Here is an 11,692-nt window from a genome sequence, read left to right on the forward strand (position 1 = left end):
CTAACAAAGAGTAAAAGTGCACTATTAATATATTAAAAATTTAGTTTTCGAAATTGTTTGTCACCTTTCGCTCAGGTTTCTACCAATAAAACAATATTTTCTATTGTAAAATATGAAAGGAAATTTGGTAATTTCTTTACTGCATTGAAATATATATAAATTATTCAATAACTTATAAATTATAATTTTTTGTGTATTTTAATGAAATTTTAAGAAAATTAACCTACAAAATGACTTGTAAAAATAACATCTCTCTCTATATGTGTTCGCATTAATGTACATATTTAATTATATGTAAATCCATTTTATGAAATATTTTGATTAAATGTTTTGTGAAAGTTTTGATTTGCCTTCCAGAGTGTATAATTACGCAAATTTTCTTTTTTAAATTACTACTCGAACTCAAACTTATGATAAGAATACAAGGGATATAACCTAAATTAATTTTTCGAATTAATTAAATAAACTGAAAGTATAATAAAACGCTTAATAGCAAGCAATTATCTATCTCAAACCACCCGACTTTTTATCAGCGCCTGCAGTCATAAAGTGAAATAATTTGTTTTTATTTGTCTATTGCAGTATGAAGAGGAGAATTTCATTGCGTGTCTGAATTAAGTAATAAGACGTACCAACCCATCAACTAAAGTGGTCCTGTGAGACATTTCTGTAAACAAAACACGAAAACAGAAAAAAACAATAAACAAATTAAATATTTACACACACACACATACACTTAACTGCATGTCCTGTACCTAGAGGCACACGTATGTATCCTTGGCAACAACGTTGTTGGCATAAACAAACAACAACAACACCAACAACCAAATAAAAAGTCACGCATGCAGAAAATTAGTTTGAAAATGTTTGAAAGTAGCTAAAGTAAAGCCTTTATGTGCTTTAATTTAGCATTTTATGTTGTGCTAAATTCAAAAATTGCACAAAAATAACTGCCACAGAGCAACAACCTTCTTCTTTTTCCAAAAGAAAAAAAAAAACAAAAACAAATAATATAAATAAAATGATATGAAATAAAAACAATTATAAAAATAAAAGGTTCATTCTGAGTACACAATCACTAATTTGAAGGTTTAATGAATGAATGGATTAATTTGAAGGCACACTTAATTGTCAAGACATATGTAAATTTGAATAGGGCAACGAGTTTTTCAGTAATGAAAAAACAAAAACAAAATAAAAACAATAAATAAATAAATAAATGAGATGTAAATTATACAAATACTATTTTCTTTATCGCACAAAACAATGGAAAGAAAACTCTATTAACTTTATATGTTAATATAGTTAGATACTCAAATTACATATCACTGGATATATTTGTACATCTTTAGATACTTTTTTTGAAACTGAACTCAAGATCATCAATATCAAGTGATATTCTCTTACGATAAATAATAGCATATTGTCTTGATCGATGCGAGTTCATCTTTCACATCCAACTCCTTCATTGGGTTGTTAATTTTGTAAGTTACCAGCTAACATTTCTGAACGTTCATTACGTTGTGCATCGGTTTCACTGTGCGTATATGGTAAGTTTTTCAAAGCAGTTTGAACTTAAATAAAAGCCAATATATAAAGTTTTTATTTTTGATTTATTTTATATAGTTTATTTCTACATAACTATATAATTAAAAGATACTTTTCTAATATTTTCCATTCTTTAGTTTATTTTTCTGATACTTCTACTATTTTTTCTGAAACTGATACTAATTATAAACATTGAACTTTTTTATATATAGTAAATTTGTAGGCGTATTTGTTTTAAATAAGAAATAAGGTACGTATGGAATAAGGAAATTTAACAAACAAAAATTAATTTTTAATCAAATCAATTATTTGTATGATTGTTTCTAATAACGCCAAGTACTGATCAAGATAGGATTTCTACTCACTTGCTTTATATATTTAACAGAGTTTCTTATCCATCCTTTCTAATATGAAACTACATACAAACAAATATGATAGGCAACGTTAAACTGATTGACTGTAAGCCAATGAAACTGTTGTTCACCAGATAGAGTTAAACCTTTATATAGATTTAATAGCAGAAATTTTTTCGTATTTAAGGACTGCTTGATCGGCTATTCTTGAAACACAGCTAATACGAATTTTTCATTTTTTTTCTTAAGAATTTTTTGGAGAGGATTTTTTGGTCTGACCTTAGTGAAATCAGAAACCAGACTCTTAAAGACAGACTCTATTTATATGCACATACAAAATATCGAAATTAACAAATCTTTCCAAAGTCCGCTGATGATGGATATATTATAATCTAATACAATCTTAAGCTTTGCTTTCTTTTAATTATCTTTATTGCCTATAAAAGGAGTTGCCACTTTTTTTGTAAATATTTAAGTTTGAAATTGAATTTAAGTAAGTAAGACTTAAGAAAAGTTAGAAAAGTTAATTTAAGGCAGAGCACTTCATTAATGAGTTTCGATCTATTTTTAATACTTTATTTTAAATAATTACTAGCATTTTTATTATGACAATTGTTATGTTTTAATTATTTAGAATATTAAACAAAAGAAACTGTAAAATTTTGTTTAGAAATGTCTATCTACGTAGTCCATACTTTTTGCGACACATTTGTACAAATATTCATATTACTACTAGAGAATGACGTTCTTCGGTTAAGAACTTGAAATTTTTGACGTCAAATTTTAAACTACTATTTGAACGACTTTTAATATCTACTAATTTAATATTTGTAATTTATAAAATTAGTTTCTAAGAAATTCTAAATTAAGCTTTTACCTAATAAAAAAATTAACGTAAGCAATTAGAAAACAAATTAACTGAACTTTAACATGAAGTAAAAAGATAATGACATACATATTCCATATAGAAACCAATCAATGCCTTTCAATTGACTTTAAATTGTTTTTTCGAGATCATCTATGGAAACTATTTCCTGATTATATATGCGTATATACCAAGTAAGAATGTATTTAAATATTAAGTCTTATGATACTGTTTCTCTCGTTTACCCAGGCAAAATTATTAGATACTAGATAATCAACCTTAGTGTATAGGGTTTGTAAGGTAGGGTTAAAAGCTCCTATCTCTGTTTACAACTAAAAATCTTCATCTATTGCAGTAGGAAGAAGAATATTGTGACCTTTTTAGAAAGTCATGAATATTTTCTGTTTTATTAGATTCGATTGGTACCACACGATATCTACGTTAGTCAGAGCGTCTTTTTATAAATCCAGAATCCTATTATGTTCTATTCAATTCTGATTACTTATCTAGTAAACATTTTTATGCAATTAAATTTATAAAAGATTTATAAAACTTACCGAACATTTGCTAAAGTATGCCTGCGATTTTTCAAGTATCGGCTGTGATACTTCTGCAGATCACCGATGGATCCCTGTTCAGCTTGCATCTTAGCTGGTAATAGTTGAGTACTGCCGTAGGGCGCTAGAGCTGATGCAGAAGACGAAGCAAGTCGGTGGGCAGCAGTAGCACTGCTACTATTGGTATTGGTATTAGTATTGCTGCCACTAGAGGCAAGAGTTTCGTTCGAAGTTGTAGCTCCGAGACCAACACCAGCACCTGGAGTGATTACAATACGTGACCAGCCGGACTTGTGCTGTTTTCGAAATTTGTGCTTTATACGAGGTGAGGGTGTTGAGGTTGTGCAGTCTTGTACACAGCTTGTAGCTGATGTTGGACCAGCAGCTGCTGAGCAAGTGTTGCACGTTGAGTGTAACGCACTATCGCTACTATCACTGTAGCTTGTAGTAGTAGTTACTAACAACAATTGCTGATCGGAATCGGCACGTAAAAGTTTTTGTTGATTATTGAGAAATTGTTGATGTTGTTCGGATTCTTCTTCCTCTTTGATGTGTGGCAAAGGAGAGGTTTGTTGTTGACAGCAGCAACGCTGCACTGTGCTGGCGACCGGAGTTTGTGTGGTGGCCGCAACAGTTGCGGATGTGGGTGCTGTTGCGAAACTTAATGCAGTTGTTGCTGTTGTTGGTGTTGTAGGTGAAACTTGTGTTGTTGCCACGGTAGACAAAAGGGATGTCGTAGTGGATAGCAATGAAGTTGTTGATACTGAACCAATTGCTGCGGCTTGTAGTACAGCTGCCGTTGGTGAAACGCTTGCGTCACTTAGAGTTTCCGGTTCTGCTTTACGTGCCAAAATGCCAGTCGCTAATGTCGCTGCTGCTATGTCGGCTGCACTCAATTGTTGCTCGTAATCCTCGTCCACGTCGTTTATAAGAGTTTTCAATGAAATTGGCGTTGTGGCCGAGGTTGCGATAGTATCAGCGATTGAATGCTTTTTCACAGTTATAATATTCACTTCTTCAAATGAAGTTGCTTCCTTTAAATGCTTATTATCTTTATCGTTTTGCTGTTGGTTTTGATATTGTTGCGTTAGTCCGTGCACTTGGTTATTCACTTCGTCCGGTGTTGGTACGGGTGATTGTGGCGGACTTGTAGCGGGGGCTGCTGAGCCGCCCCCGCGACAAGGTAAACAACAACGAAACACTGTGCTACTGAAGCACTTTGTTTGTTTGGATTTTCGTCGCTTGGCTGATGTTGAGGTCGTTGTAGACGACACACAGCTGCCGTTGCCAATACTGTTACGATTTGTAGGAGCGCCACCGCTGCCAAACTCGCTACCACTGCCACGTGCGCTTCCACTATTATTGCTGTAATTGCTGTGAGTAACGCTAAAGCGCTGCATGAAAAAATTAACAAATATAAAATATTATTCACAATTTAATCATATAATTCGATAATTGTTAAGAAATACAATAGGAACGTCAGAGAATGATACATATTATATAAATAATGCATTAATAATCAATATAGTTTGCACAAATTTTATAGCTCAATGATACACTTTGTGCCTTTACAACCTTTCCCATAATAAATTGATATTTTGTTGCAGTTTCATGTTGTTGCTGCTGTTGTAGTTGCTGATGTTGCTGTTGTTGAGAGTCGAACTTTTGTGTACCATTTTTAATGTTTTTATGATATGAAAGTTTCGACAAGCGCATTGTATGCAACAAGTGCTCTGGTAATTCTTTTAAAGGAATCGAGGCAAAACTACTGAGTGCAGCTTAAAAACTAATTTTAAAGAAAAGTTTTTTATCTGCGCGGTTTGGTACTTGTCAGTCTTATAAATTTCTTCTTGGCATTCCAGAATGAACAAATCTGAAAACAGAAAAAGAAAATATATAAGTAATTTTCTTCTTAATTTTAAACAAAAATAATATAATATATAAAATCGAATAATGTGCCCCATTAATGCTCATGTACATAGTAATTATCTTTGAAATTTAAAATAAAAAAAATTTTAATATATTTCGACAAAATATTTCCATAACCCCATGCTCTAATAGAACAGAATTAATTATAAATATAGCGAAGGACCAAATTATAGAAGTTATATCTAATAATATTAGACATATATCTCATGTCTTCATCTGCATATATGTTATGACATTATATTTGTTGGTGCATTTTTCGTTTGAGTGGGTATATCCAATATGCGGAAAACTAAAGCCAAATATTCTGTTAATAAATTTATTATATTTTCTTTCTTCTAACGCAAATTTAGAAAGACTATATTCAGAATATTTTTATAATAATAACAAAAATGAAAGTATAAAAAACAATTCATTCTATTGGTTTAAAACAAAGATATGTGTTCGAGAATCTTTACGTTTTTATTTAATCAAGTGGTTATTTGCTAGAAATAAAATAATGGTAGAAATAAAACATTCCAAAATAAAAGTAATTGTTTTGCTTTGTTTGTACTTTATATTAATATAATTCTTTTTTCGTTATACTAAAAGTAGCAAAAGTTTTTGGCAAGAAATTGGTATAAATACGGCTCGCAGTTAATCAATATAACAGACATCATCTATTGTTCAATCGTCTTAAACAATAATATCATATTTGGATTGACTATGAAGTTCAGGATTTTATATGCAGTTCTTGGCTTTATTGCTGTATTTGCGCTTGCATCTGCGCAGGATACAACAACTGTAGCATCCACGGATACTACAACTGTTGCTTCCACCGATACTACAACTGTCGCTTCCACTGATACTACAACTGTCGCATCTACTGCCACTACTACTGTTGCATCTTCTGCCACAACTACTGTTGCATCGTCCGCTACTACCACAGTTGCATCGGCTTCAACTACCGCTGCAAGTGCTGACACTACGACAGTAGCCGCTTCAACTGCCAGAACAACAAGGAGAAGGACTACTAGAAGACGACCAACCAGAAGAACTACTAGAAGGAGGAGAACTACTAGAAGACGTAGACCCAATAGAAGACCCAACAGAAGACCTAACAGAAGACCTAATAGAAGACCCAATAGAAGACCCAACAATAGAAGACCCAACAATAGAGGTTAAAAAATGTGTCACCATTAAAGAAGGAATCTAAGGTCCCCAATAAACCGCAGGAAAAAATAAATAGTTTTAAATGATTAATGAAAAGTGTAAAATTTAAAAAAATTCTTAAGTACAAACTTTGTGAATTTGAAACTTTTAATAAAAATTTGAATCATTTTAATAGCCTCGAAATTTTTTAATCTCCTACAGGAAATGATTTCATTAAGTGTTATCGTAACAACTATATAAAATGATATAAACTGATTACCGAATGAAATAGAGAAATTACTAACTGTTGGCAGATAATCAAAAAAAAAATGCTATATACAATATGCTACAATCCACATCTACACTAATTTCTTACTTTGCAATAGAAGACAACCGCAACTTCGGTGGAAGAACCAATTAAGTAATGATTTGAAGAGACTTGGTAGCATCAACTGGCTTTTGAACAAGGTTTTGAAGCAGGAACTAAATACTACTGTAAATACCAATTGTATAAGTATGTTAACATCGTGATATATCTCATACAACGTTTCACTTTTTATCTAATATTATATTATTTATCACCAACGCATTCAAAACCTCAGATCTCACAAAAAAATTTTTCTTTGCATTTTTTCCATGCATTCTCAGTATTATACCTTCTCATTACTGTTGATAGTTGCCTAAGCTGGATCGTCCAGCTAGAAATATTGTGATTTTGTGATTAGAGATTTGTTGCGCCTGATTTTGTTATTTAAGAGAGGATTTCAATTTTTTAATGCCTACTAACCCCAACGTAGCATCTATTGGCAAGACTAATTCATCGTGAAATCTCTAGGCTAATGATATTCTTACTTTGAATTTGTCAAACAAACAAAATCTTTTACAACTATGAAGGAAGATATCAAAAGTTATCAAATGTTCAAAATATTTTGCTATCAATTGTTACAGTTCCCATAAGTTTCTCTTTTTTTTAAGTTGTAAAAAGCCTCACAAACATCAAGGATCTTTAAACCCGCTATTGACAACATCAATATCATCAGCATTTGCAAGCATACTACATTTTAAGAATATTATATCTATGCTGTTTATATTGTATTGAAATTGTTGATATTGTTTTAAACATCACATTAGAGAAGTAATAAGGCATGCAGTTAACCTGTCATATCTTAAATCCTTCCGAGTTTAAACAGATCTGTTAGTGGTTTGCAATGCCATTTTATATAGCCGTATAAGTTTTGCTGGTATACCAGCGTTTCAGTCGACAGAAAGTTGGTTTGTATCAATTTATCATTGGTCTTCCTAACTACTTAAGACATTGTGAACAGCTCAGCTGATAAATCACCGACACCTGCAACCTTGTTTCGTATGAGTTAGCTTATCGAAAATTTTCCTTCATCATAGTCAGGAGAAGGAATCATCTTCACTTTTATTCAAGGTGCATACTACTACTTTCATGAGGTTCGAGGAATCATCCCTTCAAATAGTAAGCATCTATGAATAATTATCAATAAATTGGCGTTGGTATCTTTTTAGGAATAAACTCTAGCCTGATAAACATTAATTAGGTTATTGTTTTTTTTATAAAATTTGCGATCCATAAAGCTGTATCTTTGCAACTATTTTAAAAAACTTTACATAATCTCTTTGCTGTATGTATGTAAGGAGTCATGCTCTATGTAATTTTATAAAAATTGGATTAAAACTGATACTACCAAAGATTAGTTATATTTGGACATAGAAATATTCAGCTTTTTTTAATGTTTTCTGTACCCAAATTAAGTTTCAATCTTGTTAAATATATTTTCTTCTACAATTCATTACATGTTGAATAAATTTTTTTTCTAATCTTTAAATCTTAGCAATTGCTTAAGATAATTATTATTAAGTACTCAATTTGTACAAACAACAAAACTGTTGTAATATTTTTCTGACTGTAAAAATAAAAATTAATGTACACTTTCGACAAATGACGACTTGTAAAAATAAATAAAAAATTTTTTATAGTGATAACTACAAAAATCATTCCACGTGCCATATAAAATTTAATTATTTAAACAAATGATTTAGTTTACAACAAAAACAAAAGCTTTATATTTATTCAAAAATCTTGTGTCTGAAGTGGATATAAACATGATTCTGACATTTATTTATACGAAGTGATGGCTTTCAGTAACGCGGAGCACTGTAACTTTCACTAATTTTTTGAACTACTATCTGATCCTAACTAAATAGAAGAGTGTCCATCCTTCTAATGAATAGTAAAATGGAACTTTCAGTCAATTGATACTCTGTTGGACTCAGATCAATGAGGACAGCCCCAGAGATTTGGACTGGAGCCCTAAAAGTGCAATCAATAATAATGTTTTCTCAGAAATGAGTCTCCATCAGAAATCCTAAAAACAACCTCTACTATTCTATTCTACTCTTTTTGTTGTTAAACAAATGAACCAGCTTTTAAGTCTAGCGGTTACCTACAGTAATACGTTATTTATAACTTTCTTCGGAAACAAAATATTTATATGTTTAAAACCTCATTGTGAACCAACTAATTTTACAATAAGATTCTGGACTATATAGTTATATAGCAATATATTGTTACATTATTTGCTGATTTATTGCCATTGATTCCTGTAACAGAAAAAGCAACACTTAGCAACACGGAGCTGGATGTAGCCCTGCGAGGCAGCATGACAGTTGATATGAATAACAGTACAAAGTAGAAACGGATCGAAAGTACACAAATATGGAACACGTTGCGCGTCGATTTTAATATAAACATTAACAAATTGATTGTAAAATAATATATATACATAGTAAATAAATTGTCAATGAAATAATAGGCCGGTGTTTTACATAATCGATTACAATTCCTATGTAACCAGGCATATAGCCTACCAGCGACCTTGTTTTCCATGTCAGTTGCTTCAGCATGTGAAAGCATTCTCGAAGTTAATTAAAATATCAAAATTATTGAATAATCAGTATTCTGGATCAATAATGAGATTGATTCATCTGCTTCGATAAACTCAATAGAAAACTCCGTGCGAAACGGATTTAAGTTTAATTACAAAAAAATATATGTTTGTATGCACTGTTTTATAAAGATATTCTATATAATTAACTCATGCACTTTCCTTTACCTGCTTTCTGTTAGTACTTGCAATCTGACGTCATATTACATATTTCATATTTTTCATATTTCTAGCCGCGGCACTCTCTACTGCATTCTACTGCTTCAAACGCCATTAAAATCATAAACATAAGATTGTGTTGGTACTCAGAGACTACTACGTTGAACTTATAACAAATAGTTACATAAAAGTTATTTAATGCGTCACAAGAAACCACAAAAACTACTATTATTATTAATATTTAAGGTAAGGTATCTAAATCTAAAAATGTTACTTGGAACTATTAGGAATCGGCACAAAAACATTCTCTACAGATATAAAGCGATAATAATAAAACTACTGATTGTCTTATGAAATAAGTGAAGTTAATAAATATACAACCATACGACTTCTATTCATATATTAGACAAAGGAAACTACGTACGAATTTTAACAATCATTAACAATCAGAACACTTGTTCACATTCTTGCATTGTTAGAATTTCAAAAGCACATCAATTTTCTTTGAAGCTTATTGACTTTCCAAATAGAAAATGAATATATTCTAATACCATGGATATCATTTGATTATCAAATCGTTCATATAAATAGCAGTTTTCCAAAGTTAACTGACATTACTCGTGATAGTTCAGCTCAAAAGTAATAGAAATGAACGGCAAGGAAATATTTGTGGCCTTTATGGCATTGCTTTTCGTTTGTGGAGTTCATTCACAAACTACAGCGGATCCTGCAGGGACTACAGCAGATCCTGCTGGGACTACAGCAGATCCTGCTGGAACAACTGCAAATCCTGCTGGAACAACAGCAGCTCCTGCAACAGGTACAACAACTGTAGCGCCAGGTGTGACAACGACAGCAGTTCCTAATGTAAATCCAACGTCTGCACCGAGTCCATCAACAGCTGCCCCTACAGCTGCCCCTACTGTTACAACAACAGTTTCTGGAGCAACACAAACTACTACAAAAGCAGCAAATACCACAAAAAAAACTCGCAGAACAACTAAACGTCGACCTGTCAGAAGAACAACTCGCAGAAGACCAAATCGTCGTCCAAACCGTCGTCCAAATCGTAGACCTAATAGGAGGCCAAATCGTCGTCCCAATCGTAGACCAGGTCGCAGACCTAACCGCGGATCGAACAGAAGACCAAATCGTAATGGTTAAACATTTTCTATAATATCTGATTTGAAAGCTTCATAAAGGTTAAAAATAAAAAAAAATAATATGAATAAAAAATTGTGATTATATTTGGTTTCGACTAAAAAAATCGTCAACATCGTTTACTAAAATTACCGTATGTAATATTTTTCTTAGTGAAGAACTCATTACTCTTATCTGTGGTTATATTGGAAATCTATAGTAAGGATACAAAGGTTTAGTTTACAATAATTTATTTACTATTGGCAGTTTAGTATATGATGGTCTATTCAGTTTAAGAACTTTATGGCTACAAATCTTGCAAAGTTCAGAAGATAGCAACGTTATAATTACAGATTTTCCGTGCATTGTTGAGTACACAATTTTTGCATTTTGATGCTAAAAACAAAATAATGCTTATGATTTTTTAATCAACCCAAATATATATTTAACTCGATAAAATTAGACAACAAAATGAAAAATTTAATTCTAGTGATCAACAATAGCAATGGTAATGCTAGATCCTCGAAATAAAAATCACTAATTCATCTCCGCCTGTAAATTAAAAATCTTTAAATACAAATTACACTCAAAAACTGAAGAAACCACTTTTGAGGTGTAAGTAGTTATCCAAATCGTGACTCTGCTTTTGAGGTACTGTTTCACTGACATACAAACTATTATCCAAAGCTCTATTCACCCTATAAACTTATATATCGTGTCCAATATCATGCATTACAACATATAAGAGCATTATTTTTATTCCAAGAAAAAAATCAACATAGTCGGGATAAATATCAAGTATTCAATTCATCTGATCATACATAACACTAAAGCATATGATCTCAAATGCTAGAATGTAAGTGAGGATAGACAGTTCAAAGAGCAACCCGATTATACAAAAGGTCCTCATATGGACAAAGTTTGGCAAATCTGATTGATAGTAAGAAACACATAGATGTACTGGTCTCGAACGATACCAACTGGAGTAAGGACTTTATGTAGATCCTGATGTAAAAACTATTATATAAAGAATATCAGAAC

The 11,692-nt window shown here is 31.7% G+C and overlaps 3 protein-coding genes across 3 annotated transcripts; 2 read left to right on the plus strand and 1 right to left on the minus strand.

Moving 5' to 3' along the window:
- Positions 1 to 3,268: 3,268 nt before the first annotated feature.
- LOC119667158 (cAMP-specific 3',5'-cyclic phosphodiesterase-like) lies at positions 3,269 to 5,039 on the minus strand. Its single transcript, XM_038076446.1, has 3 exons — positions 4,899 to 5,039; positions 3,324 to 4,717; positions 3,269 to 3,272 (listed from the first exon to the last, which is right to left on the minus strand). The coding sequence occupies exons 1-3, from the start codon at positions 5,037 to 5,039 to the stop codon at positions 3,269 to 3,271; spliced, it is 1,539 nt and encodes a 512-aa protein (XP_037932374.1).
- Positions 5,040 to 5,954: 915 nt separating this feature from the next.
- On the plus strand, positions 5,955 to 6,413 carry LOC119667159 (salivary glue protein Sgs-3-like). The gene has a single exon (XM_038076448.1). It carries the CDS (start codon positions 5,955 to 5,957, stop codon positions 6,411 to 6,413), a length of 459 nt encoding a protein of 152 aa, XP_037932376.1.
- Positions 6,414 to 10,159: 3,746 nt separating this feature from the next.
- On the plus strand, positions 10,160 to 10,675 carry LOC119667160 (circumsporozoite protein-like). Its single transcript, XM_038076449.1, has one exon. The coding sequence runs from the start codon at positions 10,160 to 10,162 to the stop codon at positions 10,673 to 10,675; it is 516 nt and encodes a 171-aa protein (XP_037932377.1).
- Positions 10,676 to 11,692: the final 1,017 nt, after the last annotated feature.

The sequence above is a fragment of the Teleopsis dalmanni genome, chromosome 1 (assembly GCF_002237135.1).
Source record: "Teleopsis dalmanni isolate 2A chromosome 1, ASM223713v2, whole genome shotgun sequence".
Taxonomy (NCBI): Eukaryota; Metazoa; Arthropoda; class Insecta; order Diptera; family Diopsidae; genus Teleopsis; species Teleopsis dalmanni.

Excerpts from the sequence above, each read along its gene's own strand:
- LOC119667158 (XM_038076446.1), bottom strand. The coding sequence starts at position 5,039 with ATGCGCTTGTCGAAACTTTCATATCATAAAAACATTAAAAATGGTACA. Across the intron at positions 4,718-4,898 it reads ATCAATTTATTATGGGAAAG|CGCTTTAGCGTTACTCACAG; the intron begins GTTGTAAAGGCA and ends TTTTTCATGCAG.
- LOC119667159 (XM_038076448.1), top strand. The coding sequence starts at position 5,955 with ATGAAGTTCAGGATTTTATATGCAGTTCTTGGCTTTATTGCTGTATTT.
- LOC119667160 (XM_038076449.1), top strand. The coding sequence starts at position 10,160 with ATGAACGGCAAGGAAATATTTGTGGCCTTTATGGCATTGCTTTTCGTT.